At 49.3% G+C, this 23,279-nt stretch overlaps 1 protein-coding gene across 8 annotated transcripts in view; it reads right to left on the bottom strand.

Moving 5' to 3' along the window:
* Positions 1-520: 520 nt before the first annotated feature.
* The window catches only part of ZNF185 (zinc finger protein 185 with LIM domain), a 77,519-nt gene continuing 54,760 nt past the window's right edge, over positions 521-23,279 (bottom strand). For all 8 annotated transcript variants that reach the window (XM_075999587.1, XM_075999589.1, XM_012788848.2 and 5 more), the window contains 5 exons: positions 20,389-20,499; positions 10,022-10,102; positions 7,596-7,671; positions 5,445-5,570; positions 521-619 (listed from right to left, as the gene is read on the bottom strand). In XM_075999587.1, the coding sequence (XP_075855702.1) occupies positions 521-619; positions 5,445-5,570; positions 7,596-7,671; positions 10,022-10,102; positions 20,389-20,499 (493 nt within the window). The remainder of the gene's footprint in view (positions 620-5,444; positions 5,571-7,595; positions 7,672-10,021; positions 10,103-20,388; positions 20,500-23,279) is intronic.

The raw sequence follows: 23,279 nt of genomic DNA, 5'->3' as shown, positions 1-23,279 counted from the left end.
CTTCAGGCAGCGCTGACCATATGGCCCAGAGGCTTGTTTTACTGAATACCTTGGCTATCAAGTCCTGATCTGAAGCTATACAAGCACTGATGGAGGTGGCTCAGGGGACTGCAGCAGAGAGCCCTGGATGGAGATACGAAGACCTGGGGTGAGGTCTTGATTCTACCATAAACCAAGTAGGTGTTTCCCTAGGCCCCTTCCCTTTCTAAGTCTGTATTTCCTTGTTGCAAACAGGGCTAACAACAGAGCCCCAGCCAGCATCCTAGGGTAGCTAGAGGGCTCAGATGAGGTGCTGGATGAAAGGTGTAACTTGGAAGTGTCCCCAGGGAGGGACTTTGTCCATGTCACCTAAGATCTCAAACTATCATAGGGCATAGGAATATGAGGACTTGAGGCCCCCTGAACATAAAGGCTGAGAGAAAGCACAATGTCTGGGTTAAGACTCAGGGAAAGACCAAGGCACATTTCTTCCCCCTAACAAGTCTCTTGGCTGCTTGTCCCTTGTGGTGCCAGCACCCACCTAGAAAAGCTTCTCATAGCACTTCCCACAGTGGATGGTATCACGGTGAATGAAGATCTGGTCCAGGAGATCTCCCATCGGTTTACTGCAAATCCCACACTGGAAGAGAAGGCAAGCTGAAGGTCAACACACAAAGCAAAGCAATGGGAATGAGTGGAGTTGTAACAGAGTCGTCACCCCTCCTCCCATAGATATGGAAAGGGAATATTGACAGTGGGGAATATAACACAGGGAATGGCCTGGAAAAAAAAAAAAAAACAGACAGCAAAAGTATTTTCTGCCTCTTTAAAACATCCCTCACTTCTTTTTGAGAACTAAAACCTGCATCCCTGCCTCAGGCCACTGGTTGGGAGGAGCAGAGGAATGTCCTTTGTTCTTTGTGCCACAGGAGATGGCTGAATTGGAACTCTCCAGGTAGAGGTCTGGATGGAGGTCAAGAGATTGTCTTTCCCAGAGATGGGACTAATCAGAATCATCCACTGTAGTTAAAAAGCAATTGCCTGAAGCTGAATGGCCTCCCTTTAAAAGCTCCATATTTCTGCTTATGTATGGGAATTTGGATTTTAAGATGAGACTGCCATTTTCCTCCTTTGACAGCAAAGCAATAACCTTCCCTTTCCTTCTCCTCAAACCTTGTGTTCTCTATCTTCTCATGCACCCTCAAGGACAAATGCTGAGCTTTTGGTCACAGGGTAGGGAGGGGGCACCTGAGCAAGGTGGGCAGGCAGGTGCTGTGAGCCCATGGCACATCCTACATGTCCAAGTGGGCAATAAAAAATGGCAAAAACCAGAAGCAAAACCCAAACTCAAAAACCCCACAAAAACTAGCTGGCAGGATGATCATGTAGTTTCAGAATTCAGCCTGGGTTTGAGCCCTGACTCCATTACTCATTAGCTGCATGAGCCTGGGCAAATCACCAAAACTCTCCCAGCCTCTGTTTCCACATCTGTAAAATGGGCCTACTGGCAAGACATACTTCTATTAGGAGTACTCAGTGATTTACCCCAAGTAGAGCATTCAGCCTGGGGCCAAGCATAAAGTAAGTGCTCAGTAAATGCCAGTGATCATTGCTGTAGTAGGAGGGGCTGGGGGACATTAATGATGACATTTAAGGTCCAAAGGAAGATGATATGACAGTCCCATGAAAGGGCAGGCTATTTCAGTAGCCGAGCCCCTCCAGACTCAAGGCTCTCAAACCTGCCACCCCAGGAATGCCTATTGAAGGAGAACAGCCAGCCTCGTGCAGTGGTGGGCCCTCCTGGTACTGGGTGTCGGGGTGGCATGGCCTGCAGTCTCGAATAACAGGAGTCCAAGAGTCCCTATGTGTCTAGATCTCAAACACTCTCCAGGCTCTGGCTTCAGGCTCTCAAAGGGTGCTGAGAAGGGCAAAGAAGGCTGCTAGGATCCTCCGAGTCCCTGTGCTCATTCTTACTTAGCACCTTGCCAATGGCAACCTGGCTGCTATTTTTACTTTTCAGTTCCTTTCCCCTGGCAATTTTACTTCTCACTGTAAATTAATCAACCCTCTGGCTCATGCAGTATGTTTCTGTCATTTTAGTTATTGTGAAACAGGATTTGAACCTCCACTTGGCCAACTGATGTTGCTGATCCATTTAGGAGGTCACCTCTGGTTGCACAGAAAAAATAAAAAAAGCCAATGTGGGCTGGCAAGTGTTTTACACCATGGAGAATTAGGACCTTGAAGGGTTGCCATGATGCTGTGGCCATGGGTGCCCCTTTTTTCCTAACTATAAGAAAACAAACTAATATTTTAAAGTATTATGTCCGTCTAACAAGCCTTTTCTTACCTAATAAGGGTAACAAAAATCTATAATTAAAGTGAATGATGAAATAAGTTATACAAATGAACTTGAGCAATGTGGTAGCCTTTCCTGGGAGGCAGTAGACTGCAGCTGCAATAACACTGGCTCTGATGTCACTACCTCAGTTCTGAGCAGCTCTGTGACCTAACAAAATTAATACCCTGTCCAATTCTGTGATCATTGCCCATGGGGGTAACTCCCAGCCACTGAAGCCATTTTCCAAAAATCTCCCAAGAATATCAGTCCCCACTTTTCCAACTTCCCTACACCCTATGTGAACCCCATTCAGGCAAGCTGAACATTGCTGCCCCTCCATGGCTCCTCCCCCTGCACCCATTGACCTCCTGCTTTCTGCATGCACAGGCCATGTGGCAGCCACTTTTGCTCATGTTTAGCACCATGAAAATGTCCCTGTGCACCCCTTCTCTTCTGACTCTGGACCCATGTCCCTCACCAAGACTTCCCAGGGACTCCTGCCCACCCTGACTCACCCTCTGTGAACGCTTAGCACTGGTGTCACCAAGTGCGTCCGAGAGTATCTTACGTGTCGGGCTCCTGTAATTTTGCTCTGTGTTTCATAGGAGTGCTCAGTAATTAAGTATATAACAAAAAGTCTACAAAATCTTCTAGGACTTTTCATGTAAGTCCGTGAATCAGGAGAAAAAAATGTTTATCTCACCACATGTCATGATCTTTACATTGAAAAATATAATACTACTTGGAGTCCACAGAACACAACTGGCCCTCAAATTAGCCCCTCTACTCCCTTCTTATGACAAAGATCTGCTGCTCTCCAGGCCCCTCCCACCCCACCATCACTGATTTTAGCATCTGGATTACTCTTGTCCCTCCACCACTGCTCCTGTCTTGTCCTGAGTAAATTCCAGATCCACGCAGATGGGGGATTCCCCATTCCCAGGCTGTAGTTCCTTTCCTCCAACACTCTGGGTACCCTCTCCACTTCAGCCAGAGTCTAAGTGGGATCCCCAGGCTAGCAGCCTCAGCCTGCCCTGGAAACTTATAAGAGATGCCACTTCTCAGGCCCTACCCAGACCTACAGAGTCAGCAGTCTTGGCTGGGGCCCAGCACTCTGTCTTCACAAGCCCTCCAGGGGATGCTGATGCGCACTTATGCCTGAGAGCTGCAGCTCCAGACCTTGTCACTACCAATAAGTGCATTGCTTCCCAACTCTCCATATAAGATGGCCCACTGCTTGACTCCCAAAGCCTCTATCTGCAGCTCACTCACCTCACCCCTTCCACGTACACACCTCACCCTCACTTTATCCAATTCATCTGGCAAAATCACCCTGGTAAATGCAAGTCCCCTGCTTCACTCCTGCCCCTGAGCACGGCTGGGGACACCACATGACTATGTTGACTCATCCTGGTAGAAATTCAGGGGCACTCGCCTCAAGTGGACACTGCACAGCCTCCATTTCCCTCTGGTCCATCCACCATCCCATTCATGGAGGCAATACCTCCCCTCTCTCCTTAAATGACCAACACTCACCCCTCCACTTCTCACTTGCAGTAGATGACCACACTTTGCATTGACAGAGAAAATAGAAGCAACTGCTAAAGAAATTCCTCATTGTTCTACCACCCAACCTGGGAGCCAGCCATATGTGAGCCGCATACTCAGCCTTGCCACGTGTGGACGGGTACCCGCCTCTCCCTCTTAAACATGGACATTAAACCCCACATTAACCTCTCTCTCCTGCAGCATCAGTGTTTGCTCTTCACTGACTCATCTTGTGAACATAAGCACATGCCATTATTTCCTCCCCACTGCTTGACTGCTCTGCTCCCTACAGAGCCTAGCCCTCGGGCAAGTCAGCTAGACTCACTCTCTTCACTTCTAAATGTCTCATTGTCTCTTGAGCCCACTCTGGTCAGGGTCTGGTTCCCATCATTCCACCAAAATTGCTCTGACTGAGGTCATTGATGACCACCATGTTGCAAATTACAGTGGGCAATTCTCAGTCTTTATCCTACTTGATCTCTCAGCAATCACTGACAGGGTGCTACTGCAGCCTTCTTGAGAAACTAAGTCACTTGGGTCCTGGGGCCATTACTTCTCAGCTTCCTTTTTGATCTGCGTCTCTTTCCCAACCTCTACATGCTAGAAAGCCACAGGGCTCAGCCTGTGCCTTCCTTTCCACCTATGCACACCCTAGTGAGTTCATCTAATCCCAAGGCTTCCATAAAATATATACTCAGAGGACCTTCACCCCTAGTCTTTCCCCAGAACACAAACTTACACATCCAACTGCCTATGCACCCTCCCCCTGGGCTCTCCTCAAGGCATATTGAATGTCACCTGCCTCTACCTCCACTTTTGACTATGTGCCGAAACCTGCTCCCCTTCAGGCCTTCCTATCACAGCAAACAGCACCATCATCCTCTCACCTAGTGGCTTAGGCCCCAAACCTTGGGATCTCCTTTCACTGCTCTTGTTCTCTCATATCTCACATTCTGTCAGCTCTATTTTCAATCAATACCCCCAATCCAGCCACCATCTCACCATCACCACTGCTTACTCCCTAATCAAGTGACCATTCTCTCTAGCTTGACCTACTGCAATAGCCTCCTAACTGGCCTCCCTTTTTCCATTCTTGCCCTCCACAGAGCCTCTTTCACCTCAGAGCCAGAAGGATCCTTTAAAAAGCATGAATCAGACTTGTCGCTCCCCCAGCCAAACTCTCTAGTAGGTTCCAATTTCATTTAGAATAAAGTTTAAAGTCTGTGTCCTCCAAGGCCTACATGATCTAACCCATCCCCCTAGCCTCATGCCATTCCAGTCACACAGGCTAGAACACTCTGGTGCTCCTGCCCCATAGGCCTATGCATTTGTTGGCCCTTTAATGGGAACAATCTTTCCCTAGAAGACTGCTTTTGTCTCCCTACAGTACTAAGCACATCGAATCGCCAAGCTCATTCACACCCTTGGACTTGGGAGCTCATTCATCTCCCAGTTCTGCAAAGCCTCCAAGATTGTGTGCAATTGTATACAGAGATCAAGCCTTCTCCACACTCTCTTGAGCCTGTTAAGCCTCCTGCACTCTACAGGATGTTCTTAGCAGCACCCTCTTTCTTACCTTAAAGCAATATTCATGGCAGCAGATGCCAAGATGTTCTAGTGTAATCTTTGGACAGTCTCGGATCTCATGGTTGCAGTAAGTACAGTTCCCTCCGGTTGTTCTGTGAGGTGAAAAAACAAGAGCCTGGTGGTCGGGCTGGCACACAGACTTCACCCCCAGCCTGCCATCTTTTTCTGTGGTGTGCAAGTGGCAGCACAGCTCTGGGCCACTTGGCCGAGTTCTCAGCCTCCATAGACCTTTGCATTGTCCCCAAAACCAGTCAAGTATCTTTCGCCCTGTAGTATGTGTGCACAGCCTGATGTGATACCTGTTCTAGGCAGCTTGCCTCTCCCTGTCCCTGTACCAAGCATATCTGCTGAGGCCTGTTCCCTTGTAGAGCAAGAAGACCAGTGCCTTCTCCTACAGGAGACATGTCATGGTTATGTCCTACTTGGCCCTGTCCTTATGGCCCTTCTACTCATGCCTGGGACCACTGAGCCCTGCTCCCAGCCCATACACTCTTGAGCCCACCCTGCCATGAGCCTGGCTATGGAGCCTACTCGGATCTCATGCTGAAGTTCCAGATACTGACTTCTGGGTTGAGTAGCTCCCCAGTTCCAGAGTCCTTGGTTTTGTTCCTGAGAGTCATCTCTGCTTTTCCTCCTCAGACAGGACTTGCTGAAAGTGCCAGCCTGCCTTGATCCTACAGGCTTCTAAACCAGGTGCTTTCTTCCAGAGATTTGGGTCTGCTTCTCATGGGAGCCAAGGGTGGTGCTACCAACCTAGATCCACATTAGCTCCCTAGGAGGGCCCAAAATTGCCACAGACAGCTGGGGCTCGGCTGCCATCCTGCTGCTGGCCCAGAGCTCACTCTGATGGCAGAACTGCTAGACTCCTGCCCTCGGCACAGTCCTACCCCTCCTGCTTCTCTACCACCCCCAATTCCAGCCCACAGTTGTTCTCTGTGCCTGTGCATGTGTATGTCCAAGTGACTGGTGTTGTCCATCTCCTTCCTCTAAGCCCAGCAATGATCAAGAAGGTGTGAGTCTGGATTCAGTAGTTGTGCAATGTGGAAGGGATCCCCAGGGTATCCGGAAGTGGATGCCTCATTTCATTCTGCTCCTATATAACTGGTTAGCTCTCAGGTTTCTGACCAACATGCCCTTCTCTGCTAAGACATCATCTGGTGATGTGACTCACCAAGTGATCTGTGGTTGCCCAGGATCCAGGTACCTGGCTGTTTCTTCAGCCATAATGGAGGGGACTTCCCTGCCCCCCTCTGCTTATCTACCCCTCTACCTGTTCACCCTTGGGGCTAGGTGGGATTTCCTTCATCTTAACCCTCGCACTTCCTTCTTTTTTTCCCCCGATCTAGCTTTGGCCTCTCAATGTCATCCACAGGAATTTAGATGTCTTGACCAATGAGAATCCAGATGGCAGAGTAGAAACATCCCTACCTGGAATCAGTCAGGGCCCTGGGGTTTAGTCCTGGCTCTGCCACTGACTGTGTGACGTAAGGCATGTTGCCTATTCTGTCCAGACCTGTTTCCTTCACAGCAACCTGAGTGAATTAAATCTCTAAGACTCTTTTCTCCCCATTCCAATATTTTAAAATAGGACTTCTTTGTCATTAAAATCCTGACAGTGACATCATCTAGTGATAGCTTTCAAAACTGAATGAGGTGCTCTCTTGCCCCTTCATTCAATTTAATGTCCCCATACCACTGTGCATTCTTAGCTCTGTGTCTTTTCTGGCTTCCTGGTAATAGTATTTTTCTTCATTTTCCACCCACCAATCTTTTGAAGTTATTTTTTTCTTTTCAGTTTTTACTTCTGGTCAGATTTGCAAGTTAAGTAATCAGTTAGGTACTAATCCAAAGGGCCTCTCTGCAGACATGAGCTCCCTGGGCTTTCAGACACCACCACTTCCCTTCTAAGTAGTCTTTTGTGTCCACCGTCTGGCCTTAACTGGGTTCAAAGCTAATTGCCACAAGTGTGACATTCCCATGAGGGAAGCACCACCCTCTGGCATTGTCCTGCATTGTGTGACAGATCTGCAAACAGGCTGGAAGCTGCAAAGCAGCAGACAGACTTAGTGTGGACATTTTCCTGAGCTGTTTCTCCTCTGAAGAACTACAAGCTCCCTGGTTAAAAAAAAAAAAAGCAGACATATCTCTCAGAGTATGGGGTGCTGTCATATGGTGGTTTCTTCTCCATGTCAAATGAGCCCTCAATGCTGCTGACACTGCAGGTAGTGTGTGGGGAAGAAGAGGGCAGAAGATGGGAGCAGATCACTGTCACAGTCGTGTTCAGAGAACACTTTCCTAATTAACCCTGGGGCCATAGCTGAGACATGACTCTACACTGCAGGCTGCCATCCATCATCCTAAATGGCACCTGGTGCCATAAGGGCTGATGCCAAGAAGGTGTGATTCTCTTGGAGAAGAGCCCTTCCACAGGGGTAAAGAAGACCCATCACAATGAGGAAGATTATGAGGGTGAGGTGGCCAGGAGGACCCTCAGTTCTACCGATCAATGGGAAAAGAGCAGAGCTCTTCTCCCTACCTATATTACAATGTGACAGTCACCAGGAGCCCACTCATAGCAGAAATCAGACACTGGGAATGGGAAGAAAGAAGGGAACATGCTGACATAATACCTGTGCTTGGGTTTCAGAGTGGGATTAGGAGAGAGGTGTGGTTTCTGGTTTCTTTTTCCTTTTTGTATCTTCACTTTTTATAACGAAAACTGGCAATTAAACAAAAATATTGGCAGGGAAGGGTGAGTAACTTGCTATGAGCCCTGGAATACCCGTTAGTGAAGCTGCCATCCTCCCAGGAGCTGTGTGGTGGCCCCATAAGATTGTCAGGAAAACTGCTCAGAGGGTAAGTGACCTGCCCAAGGTCATGCTTGGGGTAAGGCATGAGCTAAGGTCCTAATTTCTTCTGAGCAACACACTGGACCATGCAATTCTCACTGCCCAATAAAGAAAGGCTACTGTTTTTTCATAAGACAACATTTTGACAAAAGATTAAATTCAATTTTAAAATAAATTTAATTGTCAGAGTCTAAGAATTAAATTTAACAGGGTGGTGAGACTGGGAGGAGACCAGGAGATAGACACAGTTTTGCCAAGTGGCTCTCATAGAGGCAAATACTAGATGGCAATGACAGCTCCCACAGTTTGCCAAAGGTTTCACATATTTCTAATCTCCAAATCTCCCTGAACGAAGCTATCGAGACAGAAAATAGATGAGTGGTTGCCAGGGGCTTAGGGTGGTGATGTGGGGGCTGCTAATAGGGCTGGGGTTTCTTTTTGGGGTGATGAATATGTTCTGAAATTGGACAGTGGTGATGGTTGCACAACTCTGTGAATATACCAAAACCCACTGTATTACACACATTAAAGGGTGAATTATAACTCAATAAAGCTGCTGACAAAACCCCCCAAGGGGTTACAGATGAAGAAACTGAGGCTCACAGAGGTTGAACATATTACCTCAAAAGACCCAAACAGCAGAGGCTCAACTGAGGCTGGAATGTGACCCCTTCGTCCATGCTCATCACTGCACAGCACCAGTGAAAGCTGGTCCAGAAGCCCCAAAGGCCTAAACCTGAACTAAGCCTGGGACACTCCTGTATGTTACTAAAATCCTCATCCTAACAGTGGCCTGATGTGTCATAAAAATTTCCCGAGGGACCCCATCTGGAGGGTAGGAGCGCACTGGAGTGACACAGAGGTATCCTTCCATATGGCATTAGAAAGCAACCAGGGGAAGAGATGGTCAGTGAAAAGGCATGCATATATCAGGAACTACAGTCACGTGTGTGTTCAGATGAGGCAGCCTGGCATGACAGAAAGAGCATGGGGGCTCAAGAGAAGAGCCCTGTGATCTGAAATGAGATGGAATCAACTAGAGGGTCCCTAAAGGCCCTGCCAGCTCTGTAAAGGGAGATGCCCTCAGGATTTCACAAAGAGGCTGGGCGCAGTGGCTCACGCTTGTAATCCTAGCACTCTGGGAGGCCAAGGCGGGCAGATTGCTCGAGGTCAGGAGTTAGAAACCAGCCTGAGCAAGAGTGAGACCCCGTCTCTACTATAAATAGAAAGAAATTAATTGGCCAACTAATATATATAGAAAACATTAGCCAGGCATGGTGGCACATGCCTGTAGTCCCTGCTACTCGGGAGGCTGAGGCAGCAGGATTGCTTGATCCCAGGAGTTTGAGGTTGCTGTGAGCTAGGCTGTGAGCCACGGCACTCTAGCCTGGGCAACAGAGTGAGACTCTGTCTCAAAAAAAAAAAAAAGATTTCACAGAGAAAGCAACAAAGGCAGGCAAAACGGATGGCACTGCAAGCGGAGTGCAGGATGAGCTAACTGTTAGGAAGAACTCAAAGGCACACAGTTAGGTGTAACACCTAAAAATGCAGAAATCACATCAGAGGGCAATTATATCAGTCATCCATTTAACAAACAATTCCCCAGAAGCTACACTGGGCCAAGCCCTGGACAAGGTACTAAGGGTGCAGGATGAGGGCAAAACGGGGCCTGGCAAGAGAAGGCCATGACACAGACATGTCTGGGACTCGCTCTTACCTGCCATAGCATGAAGATGCCGGCTTCCTGGAAGACACTTCGATAGCATTGACGTACTCCTTCACAAAGAGAATCCCTTTACTGTAGAAGGAGCAGAGCAGAACACAAGGGGTATACTGGAAGATTCCAGGGGACTGGGCCTGGCCCACAGAAGAGGTCCACGGCTGGGGTACCCCAGCCTGATTTGAAGGAAGTGAACAAGCTCATGGGAAGGCCTTGGGCAGAGGTGCTGGTAGACTCTAGGCATCAGGTTCCAGTGCAGCAGCAGAGGAAGCTGTAGTGGACTCGGACTGAAATTGCAGCCCATGGGTACAGCTTGTTGTGTTTGGACTGAGAGCCCTAGAAAGAGGCTCCCTGCAAGTGATGCAGACCTCTGTGTTCCCAACCTCTCCGTAGACTCCTGGACTTCTGCTCCTGACTCTCTCCTCTATGGCTGTACTTTCTTTCCCCTCTACCCACAACCAGGACATTCCTCCAAGCTTTAATCCTAGACTGTTGGCCATTGCCACCTGGGGCCTCCTCAGAGGCCTCAGCTACTGTGCAATATCCATTCCAAACCTAACCTCTCCCTTCTCATTCCTGGAGTTCCAGAGGCTTAGAAGTCACCTCACCTTGGACAGGCTCCCCTGGCAACACTGAAAGCAAAGTCTGCCTCACGCTGGGCTCAGCATGGCTTTGAATTTGGCCCCCATTTTCATGCTGTACACTCCAGCCTGCTGACCTGATGCCCATGGAGGTCCCTTCAGATCCCCCCTCAACACATACCCACTCAGTAGCCTCCCTGCAGTAGCACCCCTCCTTGTACCCGAAAAGGCAGACAGAAGTGCAGGTGAGGCAGTGGGCATGTGAGCATGTGACAGAGACAGGCACAGGCCTGGCCTTCATGGACTTTTGGCCTTCCCAGACATGTTCCATGGGGATATTGGCAAAGGACAACACTCACTAATGCCCTAGGAATGCCACCTCAGCTTCTTATTGAGATAGGGAGAGGGAGGTAAGGGTGTGACAAGACCATGTCCAGGCCAGCAAAGCAGAGTTTATGTAGGGGACTAATGTTGGAGATTAAGACCCTCCACATTTTAATGACTTGTCCTGACTTGTCCTGACTTGTCCTACACACGGAAAATAGCCTAAGATGAAAATAGCACCCAGCCCTCCAGCTATAGTTCCGAGAAGAATGCATTCCATGACCTGCTTGCTCTAGGGCATGCTACCTGCAATTGTTCCCGACCCCCTGCCAGGTTGGGATTGAGTGATCCATCACAAACAGCTTTCGGTGCCATTGAGATGCTGATTGGGGCTAATTAGCCCACACCCAAGCCTCATCATCCCCCCACTCTATTTTTCTGTTTCTACTTCCTTGTTTTCTGTATATAAAACCTACTAAAAATCCAAGTAAAGTAGACCTTGACAACCATTCGCTTGGTCTCGTTTCTTTCTCTCGCCCATCTCTTTCAGGCACGGTCCCCCTCGCCCCCGCGAGTAACAGAAGGTCCCGCGGGTCGGGACAAGTGCGCCCAACGTGGGGCCCAAGGCATGGACCTTTGTCGGGTGACGCCGCGGAGTGCTCTTCGGCCGAAGGAAACCCTACAGAGACCCTCGTTCTGCCGCTCACAGAGTCAACGGTCTGGTGAGTAAATTTTTACATTGTCACCCCATCGAGATGGGCCATTCATAGTCTAAAGAGGCCGTTTTTATCAAGGATCTTAAGGCCTCACTCAGAGAGAGAGAGGAATAGAGTTAAGAAAAAGGATCTAGTAAAGTTTTTTGTGTTCATTGATCATGCTTGTCCTTGGTTTATTATTGGTGGACCTGAGATTCACCCACACAAATGGCAAAAAGTAGGTAGAGATTTAACAAAAAAGACTTAGTAAAGTTTTTTGTGTTCATTGATCGTGCTTGTCCTTGGTTTATTATTGGTGGACCTGAGATTCACCCACACAAATGGCAAAAAGTAGGTAGAGATTTAAACGATTTACTTCTAAATCAGGGCCCAGATGCCGTCCCTGTATCTGTTTTTTCGTACTGGGGACTAATCAGAGATATTGTTGAAGGGGCAGATTCAGACCCCAATAAAAAGCAGCTGCTCTCAGTAGCAGAATTCTGCCTCCGACCCGTGTCGCGGTCCGCTTCGGGAACGTCTTTAAAGACGGCCGAAGGGTCAGCTTCTCCTAATAATTTCAAGAGACTAACATGTCCTTCCCCTTGCCCCTCAGTTTGTATTAATATGCCCCCTCAGGACCCCTCAGTTGAGCTCCAAACATCTAGAGAGGAGCCCCCGATTAGTAGGCCAGACACCAAGACCCTCTATCCTCCCTTACCCGAGGGTACAGCCCCTCATGCATTTAATTACCCAGTGTTCAAAAAACAACCCCTCTGAGAGTCCCTCGACCCCGCAGAAGAGGCAACCCTCAGAGAGGAATCGGCCCAATATCACAATCGCGAATGGCCTCCTCCTTACACGCCCCAGATTTACGCACCTTCGTTAATGCCTCCCCTTACAATGCCCTTACTTTTGCGTACCAAAGAACACTTAAGTCAAAGGGTTACGCAATTAAAGGATGTTTTACAACTTCAGAAAGAGTTTGCCCAGCTTTCCAAAGACTTGTCCTCCCTCCAAGATACGCTTAAAGATTCGGTTTTCATTAGCCACCCACGTCATGAGACCGCCCAGTCTCACGTCACCTTACATAAAAAATCCTTAAAATCCTCCCATAAAGCCCTAGCATTCCCGGTAGTTACCAGGTCTAATAGGCGAGGAGACCTTACCGCCCCTTCTTCGAGCCAGTCCCCACCCCAAGATTCAGATAATGAGGCTACGGAAGGGAGAGAAAGGGAAAGTGATAGTGATGACCCCCCAGAGGAGGCAGTCCCGGGGCCCACTGCAGAGCCTACTGAGTTCCGCAGACTAAAACTTAAGACTTTAAAAGAATTAAATTCTGCTATTAGGGCGTATGGGCCCAATGCACCCTTTACCTATTCCCTCCTAGAGGCAGCCTCGGGAGGTGGCTACTTGCTCCCCGGAGAATGGACCAGGCTGGTTCAGGCAGTCCTTTCACGCGGACAGTTCCTCTCGTGGAAAGCCGATTTTCTCGACCGCTGTCAAACTACGGCTACTAATAATTTAAAAAACCCCAATTCTGCCTCTTGGACCCTTGAAAAACTTAGCGGACAAGGGAAGTTTGCCACTGAACAGCGTCAAAGGGGACTCCCTATTGGGCTTTTGTCTCAGACCGCCGCAGCCGCTTTCGGGGCCTGGTGAACACTTCCCTCTACGGGATCTGTTCTCACTCCCCTGACAAAAATCACCCAGGGAGCTCAAGAGGGCTTTAGTGAATTTGTAGGTAGGCTTTTAGAATCTGCTGAGAGGACCCTCGGACAGGAGGGTGGTGATAATAAACTTATTAAACAATTGGCCTATGAAAATGCTAACAGCGCTTGCAGGGCCATCCTCAGGGGCAAACTTAAAAATAAAGACCTTAATGACATGATTAGGATGTGTAATGATGCTGACCCCTTCGCCCATAAGGTGTCGCAGGCCGTGCAGCTTGCGGTTGGGGCCGCCATCCAAGGCACTGAGGCACAGAGAGGCTGTTTTAAGTGCGGTCAGCCAGGGCACTTTGTGAGACAGTGTCCCTTAGCCACCTCCTCTGCTGCCCCTAACCTCAGTGGACCACCAGGCAGGACAACTCGGCCCCCCTCCATCTGTCCTCGCTGCAAGAGGGGATACCATTGGGCTAGTGAGTGCCGTTCTAAGACTGATGCCCTTGGAAATCCCTTGCCACCCCTTTCGGGAAACGGCCTGAGGGGCCAGCCCCGGGCCCCTTGTCCTATTCAATTTCAGTCGGCCTCGGGGAACAGCCGACAAGAGGATCCCCAGCCCCTAGACTCCTCCGAGCGACCACAGGGAGCGCAGGAGTGGACTTGTGTGCCTCCTCCGACACAATATTAAAACCTGAAGATGGTGTTCAAATTTTGCCTACTGGCTCATTTGGACCCCCACCGGCTAATATGTTCTTTTTTATTCTGGGCCGAGCCTCCTACACTCTTGCAGGGCTCATAGTCCACCCTTCCATAGGAGATAGTGACTTTACCGGGGAGATTAACATCTTAGCCAGTGCGCTCACCAGCCCTGTGTGTGTCTCTAAGGGACAGCGTTTAGCTCAGGCATTGCCCTTGCCCCTTAATACATCCTTCCCAACCATCACCTCTAACCGAGGTGCTTCCTGCCCTGGCTCTTCTGATCTTTATTGGGTCCAAGCTATCACCAAAAAACGACCCACCCTGCGGTTAAAGTTAGATGGTAAACTTTTTGAAGGCCTTCTTGATTCAGGCGCCGATTCCACAGTTATTGCCCAGGACGCCTGGCCCGATTCATGGCCACTGCAGCCCTCCCTTACGCACTTACAAGGTATAGGACAGTCTAGAGATACACTCCAGAGCTCAAAAATTTTGACATGGGAAGACCCTGAGGGAAACAAAGGCACCACCCAACCCTTTGTAGTCCCAAACCTGCCTGTTAACTTATGGGGGCGTGATATCCTTGCACAAATGAATGTCATTATGTGCAGCCCCAATGAAGTTGTAGCCAGCCAAATGCTTAAACAGGGATTCCTCCCAGGACAGGGCTTAGGCAAGGAGGGTCAGGGACTAAGAGCACCCCTGACCACCCCCCCCCCAAGTCAGACAGATCAGGACTAGGGTTCAAAGAACATTTTTTGTAAGGGCCATTGATCCCCCTGCACTTCAGGCAGATAAAATCACTTGGAAAAGTGACTCACCTGTCTGGATCGATCAGTGGCCCCTCCCATCTAACAAGCTAGCCGCAGCTACAGCGTTGGTGCAGGAACAATTAGCTGCCGGACACATAGAGCCCTCTACTTCACCATGGAACACCCCCATTTTTGTCATTCAAAAAAGGACTGGCAAGTGGCGGCTGCTACAAGACTTGCGGGCTGTTAATCAAACTATGGTTCCCATGGGGGCACTCCAGCCTGGTTTGCCTTCGCCCGTAGCTATCCCCAGAGGCTACTATAAGATAGTCATTGACCTGAAAGACTGCTTTTTCTCCATACCATTGCACCCGGATGACTGTAAGCGCTTCACCTTCAGTCTTCCGGTAGTAAACTGTATAGGACCCTCCCCACGTTTCCAGTGGCGAGTATTGCCTCAAGGCATGGCCAACAGCCCTACCCTTTGCCAAAAATATGTAGCTCAGACAATTGATTCTTTTAGAATTCAACATCCTCAAATATATATAATTCATTATATGGATGACATTCTTTTTGCCGGAGCCGACGAGGCAACCCTACATCAAGTTACTATGCAGGTTGTCTCAGCCTTACAAGCTCGAGGCCTCCACTTGTCCCCAGAAAAGATTCAGGTCTGTCCCCCTCACCTGTTCCTAGGTTTTGAATTATTCCCCAATAAGGTCCTCTCCCAAAAAGTACAGATCAGGAAAGACTCTCTTCAATGCCTTAATGATTTTCAGCGTCTTCTAGGCGACATTAATTGGCTTCGCCCATATTTAAAACTCACCACAGGACAGTTAAAACCCCTATTTGACATCCTGCAGGGAGATACTGACCCAACCTCTCCCCGCTCCCTAACTAAAGAAGGGCAGCAAGCGCTTAATTTGGTCGAGCGGGCCATAAATGCCCAGGCCATTGGCTACTTCTCCCCAGATTCCCACCTGTACTTCATTGTCCTCCCCACCCCCTTTTCGCCCACAGGACTCTTTTGGCAGGGCAAGCCTCTTTTTTGGGTTCACCTATCGGCTTCCTCCCCTAAAGTCCTTCCCACCTACCCTTACTTAGTAGCTAAGATTATTCGATTGGGGCAAGAAAACTCCCTTAAGCTCTTTGGAAAGGATCCAGATATCATAATACTCCCTTACAATGCTTCTCAAATTCGGTGGCTAATACAAAATGATGATGATTGGGCGGTTAACTGTACGTCTTTCCAGGGCAAACTAGATAATCATTACCCCCCTGATAAATTAATTCAGTTCCTCTATCAGACACCTGTAATATTTCCCAAGAAAACAAGAGTCTCCCCCATTCCAGGAGTCGTCTTAGTCTTTACCGACGGCTCCTCCTCAGGCACCGCGGCCTATAGCATTAATGGCCAGGTCCACAGTTTTCCCACCAGATTCTCCTCTGCTCAACTCGTTGAGTTAGCAGCCTTAGTCGCAGTCTTCAAATACGTAGATCAGTCACCATTTAACTTGTATACTGATAGTTCTTATGTTGCTCATGCTGTCGCCACTTTAGAAACTGTGCCGCATATTCGGCCCTCCAACAATACCACTCAAATGTTCCAGCAACTACAAGGACTCATTCACTCCTGTTCTGCACCCTTTTTTATAGGCCATATTCGCGCCCACACTGGCCTTCCTGGGCCTCTAGTAGCTGGAAATAATCTTGTTGATCAGGCGACTCGCGTTGCAGGCGCTGTTCACAATATCACTGTTGATCCTGTCTGCGCTGCACGCCAGGCTCATGATTTACACCATCTCAATGCCCATACCCTCAGGCTTAAATTCTCCATTACTAGAGAACAGGCCAGAGAAATCGTCCGCCAATGCAGGGCTTGTTTTACCCTTCTCCCTGAGCCACACCTAGGAGTCAACCCTCGCGGCCTGATCCCTGGGGATCTCTGGCAGATGGATGTCACTCATTACCCCTCTTTCGGAAAGCTTAAATATGTACATGTCTCTATAGATACTTGCAGTGGATTTATCTTTGCTTCCCTACAAACAGGCGAGGCCACCCGCCACGTTATTAGTCATATTATAGCCTGTCTCACCTCCCTCCCTCAGCCTAAAGTTATTAAGACTGACAATGGCCCGGGATACGTCAGCTCCAATTTCAAAAGTTTTTGTGCTCAGTTAGGCATTAAGCATGTTACAGACATTCCTTACAACCCTCAGGGCCAAGGTATTGTAGAGAGAGCTCATCAGACGTTAAAAAATACGCTCTCCAAACTACAATCGGGAGGAGGAATTTTGTACCCTTTGACAGGTAATTCCAAAACCCTGCTTAATCATGCCCTGTTCATTTTAAACTTTCTCACCTTTGACACTGCCGGTAAAACGGCCGCCGACCGCCTTTGGCACCCATCCACCACTGATACTTATGCACAGGCCTTATGGAAGGAGCCGCTTACAGGCAAATGGCTGGGGCCTGACTCTGTCCTCATATGGGGTAAAGGACATGCCTGCATCTACGATACCCAGGCAGGAAACGCCAGATGGCTACCAGAGAGTACGATTAAGTTATATAACCCACCCAGGGAATCCCCTGAGAAGAATTCTTAATTCTTTTCTCTTCCAGAAATACAATGACTCCCCGAGAGAAGACGCTGATCCTCCTGTGCCTAGTTCTGGCCACGGTCAAGAACACTGCCGCAGCCAACATCCACCAGGTCTACAACTATACATGGCAAATAATTAATGAGGCAGGAGACATTGCCAATTCCTCCTCGCACCTCTCTGCCACTACACCATGGGATCCACTAGAAGTCGACCTATGTGTGTTGGCCCTTGGAGCCCATGACTATTGGGGCACGCCCTCACATTTTGCACCACAGGTAAAACCCATTAACACGGGAGAACGAGACACCAGTTCTCGGCCAGGCTGTAGCTCTGGGGTTCGAAGAACCTATCTAACCATGGCCCCTATATATGTTTGCCCTGGGGCTCATCGAGACCGCTCTCTTGCTGAAGCGTGTGGCTATGCCCCTGACTTCTTTTGTGCCTCCTGGGGCTGTGAGACTACGAGCGATACCTAATGGAGCCCCTCCTCCTCCTGGGACTATATAACAGTCAAAAGAAAATCCCCTTCCCCATACCACCTCAACAGCGGTCCGATCCCCTTTGAGAAAGAGTGTAGCAACCAATGGTGCAACCCCCTGTTAATTTCATTCACCGAAGCTGGAAAAAAGGCTTCTTGGGACCAGTCTAGGGGATTTGAATGGGGGCTCAGACTTTACATATCTAGGAGAGATATTGGTCTCACATTTAAAATCAAGTTAATTAAAAGCCTCCCCAGAGGTCCTACGGTCGCATTAGGCCCTAATAACAACCTACACCCACCACGGCCTCACGGTCCTTCCAGGGGCCTACCCTCCTCCCCAACTGTGTCCCCTCCTCTGCTCAGCACCTCCCTATACCAACCTACCCTGCCCGAGGGGCCCCCTTCCTCGGCAGAACTAATTCTCTCCTTAGTCAACGCCTCTGTCAGGACCATCCAAGAGGCCAATAATTCAGAATATCAGGAGTGTTGGGTATGCTACTCCCCCTGGCCTCCCTTCTATGAAGGCGTGGCTACTTTTGGTGAGCCATTATTTACTAATGACACCAGCAGACTCAGATGGGGTCTAGAGACCCATGATGGCTTGACGCTCAGCCAAGTCACAGGCCTAGGTCTTTGCCTTCTTAGCCCAAGAATGCTCCCTCCCGCACCCTTAGAAAAAATATGTAATCAGTCAATTACTGTCAACTCCACTTTTCGGTATATTCAGGCATCTAACACCTCTTATTTTGCTTGTTCCTCCGGCCTTACCCCGTATCTAGTCTCTGCAACGTTTCTTGAGCATAGAGAGTATTGTGTGTTAGTCATGCTCTTTCCCAGACTCACTGTACATCCTGCTAATGAGTTACTTCAGTTTTGGGAGCGAGGCACCACAATGCCCCGGGTAAAGAGAGAACCCATCACGGCCATAACACTCGCAGTTGTTCTAGGCCTTGGTGCCACAGGGGCTGGAACAGGCACAGCCTCTCTAGTCACCTCCAATCAACAATACCTACAGCTCTCTGTAGCCATCGATAATGACCTCCGAGAGCTACAGCAAGGTCTAAAATATCTTAAGGAGTCCCTCGCTTCACTCTCTGAGGTAGTGTTACAAAATAGAAGAGGCCTAGACTTAGTGTTCCTCCAAAAGGGAGGTTTGTGCGCAGCACTCAAAGAAGAATGCAGTTTCTACGCAGACAAAACAGGCCTGGTAGAAGATAGCATTGAGAGAGTTAGACAAAGCCTTGAAAATAGAAAGAAACAGAGGGAACAAAGTGAGGCATGGTATCAAAATTGGTTTTCCACATCCCCCTGGCTATCCACATTGCTTCCCAGTGTCTTAGGGCCGTTTGTAGGTTTTTTGTTGCTTCTCACTTTTGGGCCTTGGGCATTCAAAAAACTAACCAGGTCCTTGCCTGCGAGAGTGGCCACTGCGTTGGTGCTCTGGGGCTTGGACCCTGGCTAGCCAGAAAATAAAAAAAAAAAAAAAAAAAAAAAAAAACAAAAAACTAACCAACTTTGTCAAGTCGCAGGTAGACGCAGCCACACAAAAATCGGTCTCCATGTTTTACCAACGGCTAGAACTAAGAGGCTCCAGAGAAGACCTCCATGAAGAGTCTCCCAACACACCCACTGAAGGTCTAAATTTCTCAGACATGGAACGCAGTTGGTTCCAAAAGCTGTGGAGACGCCCATGACGGGATTATTGCGATGCCGCGTACCAGGTGCACACCCCCACCAGCAGTGAGGTAACTCCATGACGGGAATATTGTAGGTCCATGCCCGGGGGCACACTTCATAATCAGGAGTGCCGGAGCTGGATGCCACCTACATAGCCTAAGACAGAGGCCTCACCATCATTTCGATCGCCCGATCTTATATCTGGGGTGCTGGTCGCGGAAGCCCATCGCGTAGCCTAAGACAGGCTCTCCACCAACCTGTGTAAATCTCCCTCATATTAATAAAGATAGGGGGAGATGTTGGAGACTAAGACCCTCCACATTTTAACGACTTGTCCTGACTTGTCCTATGCACGGAAAATAGCCTAAGATGAAAATAGCACCCAGCCCTCCAGCTATAGTTCCGAGAAGAATGCATTCCATGACGTGCTTGCTCCAGGGCATGCTACCTGCAATTGTTCCCAACCCCCTGCCAGGTTGGGATTGAGTGATCCATCACAAACAGCTTTCGGTGCCATTGAGATGCTGATTAGCCCACACCCAAGCCTCATCATCCCCCCACTCTATTTTTCTGTTTCTACTTCCTTGTTTCTGTATATAAAACCTACTAAAAATCCAAGTAAAGTAGACTTTGACAACCATTCGCTTGGTCTCGTTTCTTTCTCTCACCCATCTCTTTCAGGCACGGTCCCCCTCACCCCCGCGAGTAACAGAAGGTCCCGCGGGTCGGGACAGACTAAGACTGTATGATGTGAGCCCCTGGCCAAAGGGCTGCTAGGAGTTGGGGGAGGCTCTAGAGCAGAAGCAACATGGAACAAAAGCTGAGTCCCAAGGAGAAAACGGAGAGCCACCCTGTGCCCAGACATCCCCCAGGTTGCTAGGTATCCTTCCTTACGTGGTTGAGCTGGAGTCCAGTTCAGTTGGGAGGGCTGGAATATAACTGTGAGGCTGCTCAGAAGCGGCAGTGACAGTAACAGTGACCATGCAGCTTGAGGGGCTTCTCACCCTGAAAGAAATGGAGGTGGAGGCGAGCATGTTAACACTAAGAACTGACATCTTCCAGGGTTAAACAGGCTTTTCTGAGCCTTATTCCCAACACTGCCACTTCCAAGGGTTTAAATGGTGCTGGTGTTTTTGAAACAACACTTGGAAGTCACCAAGCTTTTGCTCCCGAAGGCTACTTGGAGATCAATGAACAGAACTTCTCACTTTACAGGTAAGAAAACCCAGGCTAGGTGGGGTTGAGACATGGCCCAGGTCACACTATAAGGAGAGTAGCACTGAAAGGATGCGTCTCAGTCTGGAAGGCACCTGCTACCTGCAGAGGCAGGAGACTGACAAGTATCCTGGTTTTCCTGAACCTCCACATCTCAGCCGCAGCATATGGCCCTTGGCCTGGAATCTGACCTTCTAGACATCTCACAGGCCTCTCTCTGGCCAGACCCTTGCTGGCTCTTGCTCTGCCTGCCCTCAGGCCACAAGCCCCATACTAAAAGCTGCCACAACTGCCCATTGCAGTTCATGGCATTATGTTCTGTTTGTCCCTTTCAATTCAGGTCTGTGCATTCTCTAGTGGCCTCAGGCCCATGCTGTGCATGCACACTGCCCTATGCCAATTCTGGCTTCTCTCCAACATACTGCCGCCCAGATCACACCCTGCATATGGCCGCCCCCACCTGGCCTAGGCTATGGGGTATCACCTCCTTGCCAGACAATCCAGTGTCCAAGACCTCAGCTAGGTTAAGAGTGGAGAAGGGGACCTAGCACCTGCTGAGATCTCCTGCCTCACAGTCTCAAACTATGTCACATGTGACCAAAGCTCAAACCATACAGACTGGCCTGCAGCTCCCCTGGATGTGCCAAGCTCTCTTATGCCTTTGCAGATAACACCACATCCTTCTCTGGGAAGCCTTTCCTGAGGGCCTGCCCTCCCACTGCTGGCTGTGTGAGACACCCTGCCTCAATGCACGCAATCACCCTGTGCCTCTTCTTTCATGACACAGATGACACAGAAATACGCCATGGAGACTGGAGGAGGTGGGCTGGATGGGAGAGGAGGCCCCACAGGAACCTGGAAAGACAGATGGGGATAAAGTGCAGAGCCAAAGAGCGAGAAGGGGGCTGACTGTGAGAGGAAGGAAATAAGATCTGCTGCTGATTGGAAAACTAGTAAGTGTCTGGCATCCTGTGATCTGTGTCAGCTGAATAGTAAAGGGGACAGTAGAACTGAAGGGGCAAGGTAAAAAAAAATTCCCTGGAGCTACTCAGGAGGCTGAGGTAAGAAGATTTCTTGAGCTAAGGAGTTGGAGGCCAGCTTGGGCAATATAGCAAGACCCTGTCACTAAAAAAGAATTCCCTGGGGATCCTCCCAGGACTACAATATGAGCAACAGGAGCCCTGCGGTGTTTCCCAAGAGGAGCAGCTCTCCTTGGCCTTCAAGACCCTATAGGGCCCACCTCCTGCCCCCTGCTCACCTCACTTCCTACCCTCCATCACAGGCCCATCTTTCAGGCCCTCCTGCTCTTCCTTTGTCCACATTGTTTCTTCCCAGGTCCTTCACAAGGCAGACTCCTCCAGGTGTTTCAGGTGTCAGCTGAACTGTCCCCTCCTCAAGAGAAAAGCTTTACCCACCCACCCTAGCTACACTAGCTTCTGCCCCAGCTCTTCTGCATCAGAGCACCTGGTTTCTTTCTTTTCTGTGCTTATCACAAATGGAGGGGCATTGTACAGAGCACAAGGACTAGCAGTACCGGCTCTGGGCTCTGATGGCCCCAGTTCTAATCCTGGTTAGGCCACCTCCTGGCTCGATAACTGTTGGCAACTTTCATAACCTTCACCTGCCTCTGTTTCTCACTTGTAAAATGGAGATAATAATAGTACCTCCCTCATAGAGTTGCTGTGAGAATTAAACATGTGACTCCACTTAAAGCATGGAGAACAATGCCTGCCATGTTCTCAGCACACAGCAGCGCTAACAGTTATCATACCGTGTTTATTCAGGGGTGGACTGTGTGCTCTCTGAGGGCAGGTGGGTGGGGCCCTGGCCACTGTGCTTACTGTATATGTATCACTTCTAGGCAATGGCCCCTGGTTCTTGACTATACCCAAACATGGCCGCTTTGGGAAAAGATCTCTAGGGAGCAAAGGGATCTCCTAACAGGCAAGGACACCTTCCTTCATTGTCATCGACTCTGACTCTAAGAGGTGATAAGGGAAGGACCATTGGCCTCACACAGAAAAGGGCCAGGGGGCCACCCAGGCATGCACCCTATCTGTCAGGTTTGAGAGATCAGAGCCAGGCTGAGGAATATAAGAGATCAGCAAACACCTCTTTTGCTGAGTTCCTTGGCAAGATGAAGCTAGAACAGCCTTTTTCTCACCCTGTTCCTGGGGCCACCATATCAAAGCAATGGATCACGGTGGGAAGGTGATGGCAGAGCTAGAATACTTGATTGGCAGAGGCAAGATGAGGCAAGAAGGAGAGCCAGTCAAGAGAATGACCTGGAACTGAGACACAGGGGGGCCAGAAGTCAGAGCAAGGCACAAGCTGAAAATCAGATTAGGGGACAGGAAAATTGCCACGAAGCACCAGAAATAAGGAAACTTTGAGAATAAGGTAAGTCCTTCCTTGGATGGGAAGCCTCTACTACATGTCCTGCTGGTACCAGAGCCAATGGGTGGGTTCCTAGGGACTGAAGCTGGATGTGGGAGCCAGAAAGTTCCACCACAGAGATGGAAATGAAGTTGACCTGGCAGGAATGTGGAGAATGTCATCAAATCATGACA

Source organism: Microcebus murinus, chromosome X (assembly GCF_040939455.1).
Source record: "Microcebus murinus isolate Inina chromosome X, M.murinus_Inina_mat1.0, whole genome shotgun sequence".
Lineage (NCBI taxonomy): Eukaryota > Metazoa > Chordata > Mammalia > Primates > Cheirogaleidae > Microcebus > Microcebus murinus.
The sequence above is the reverse complement of the archived record's forward strand: the minus strand, read 5'-3'. Positions and strand labels throughout refer to the sequence as shown.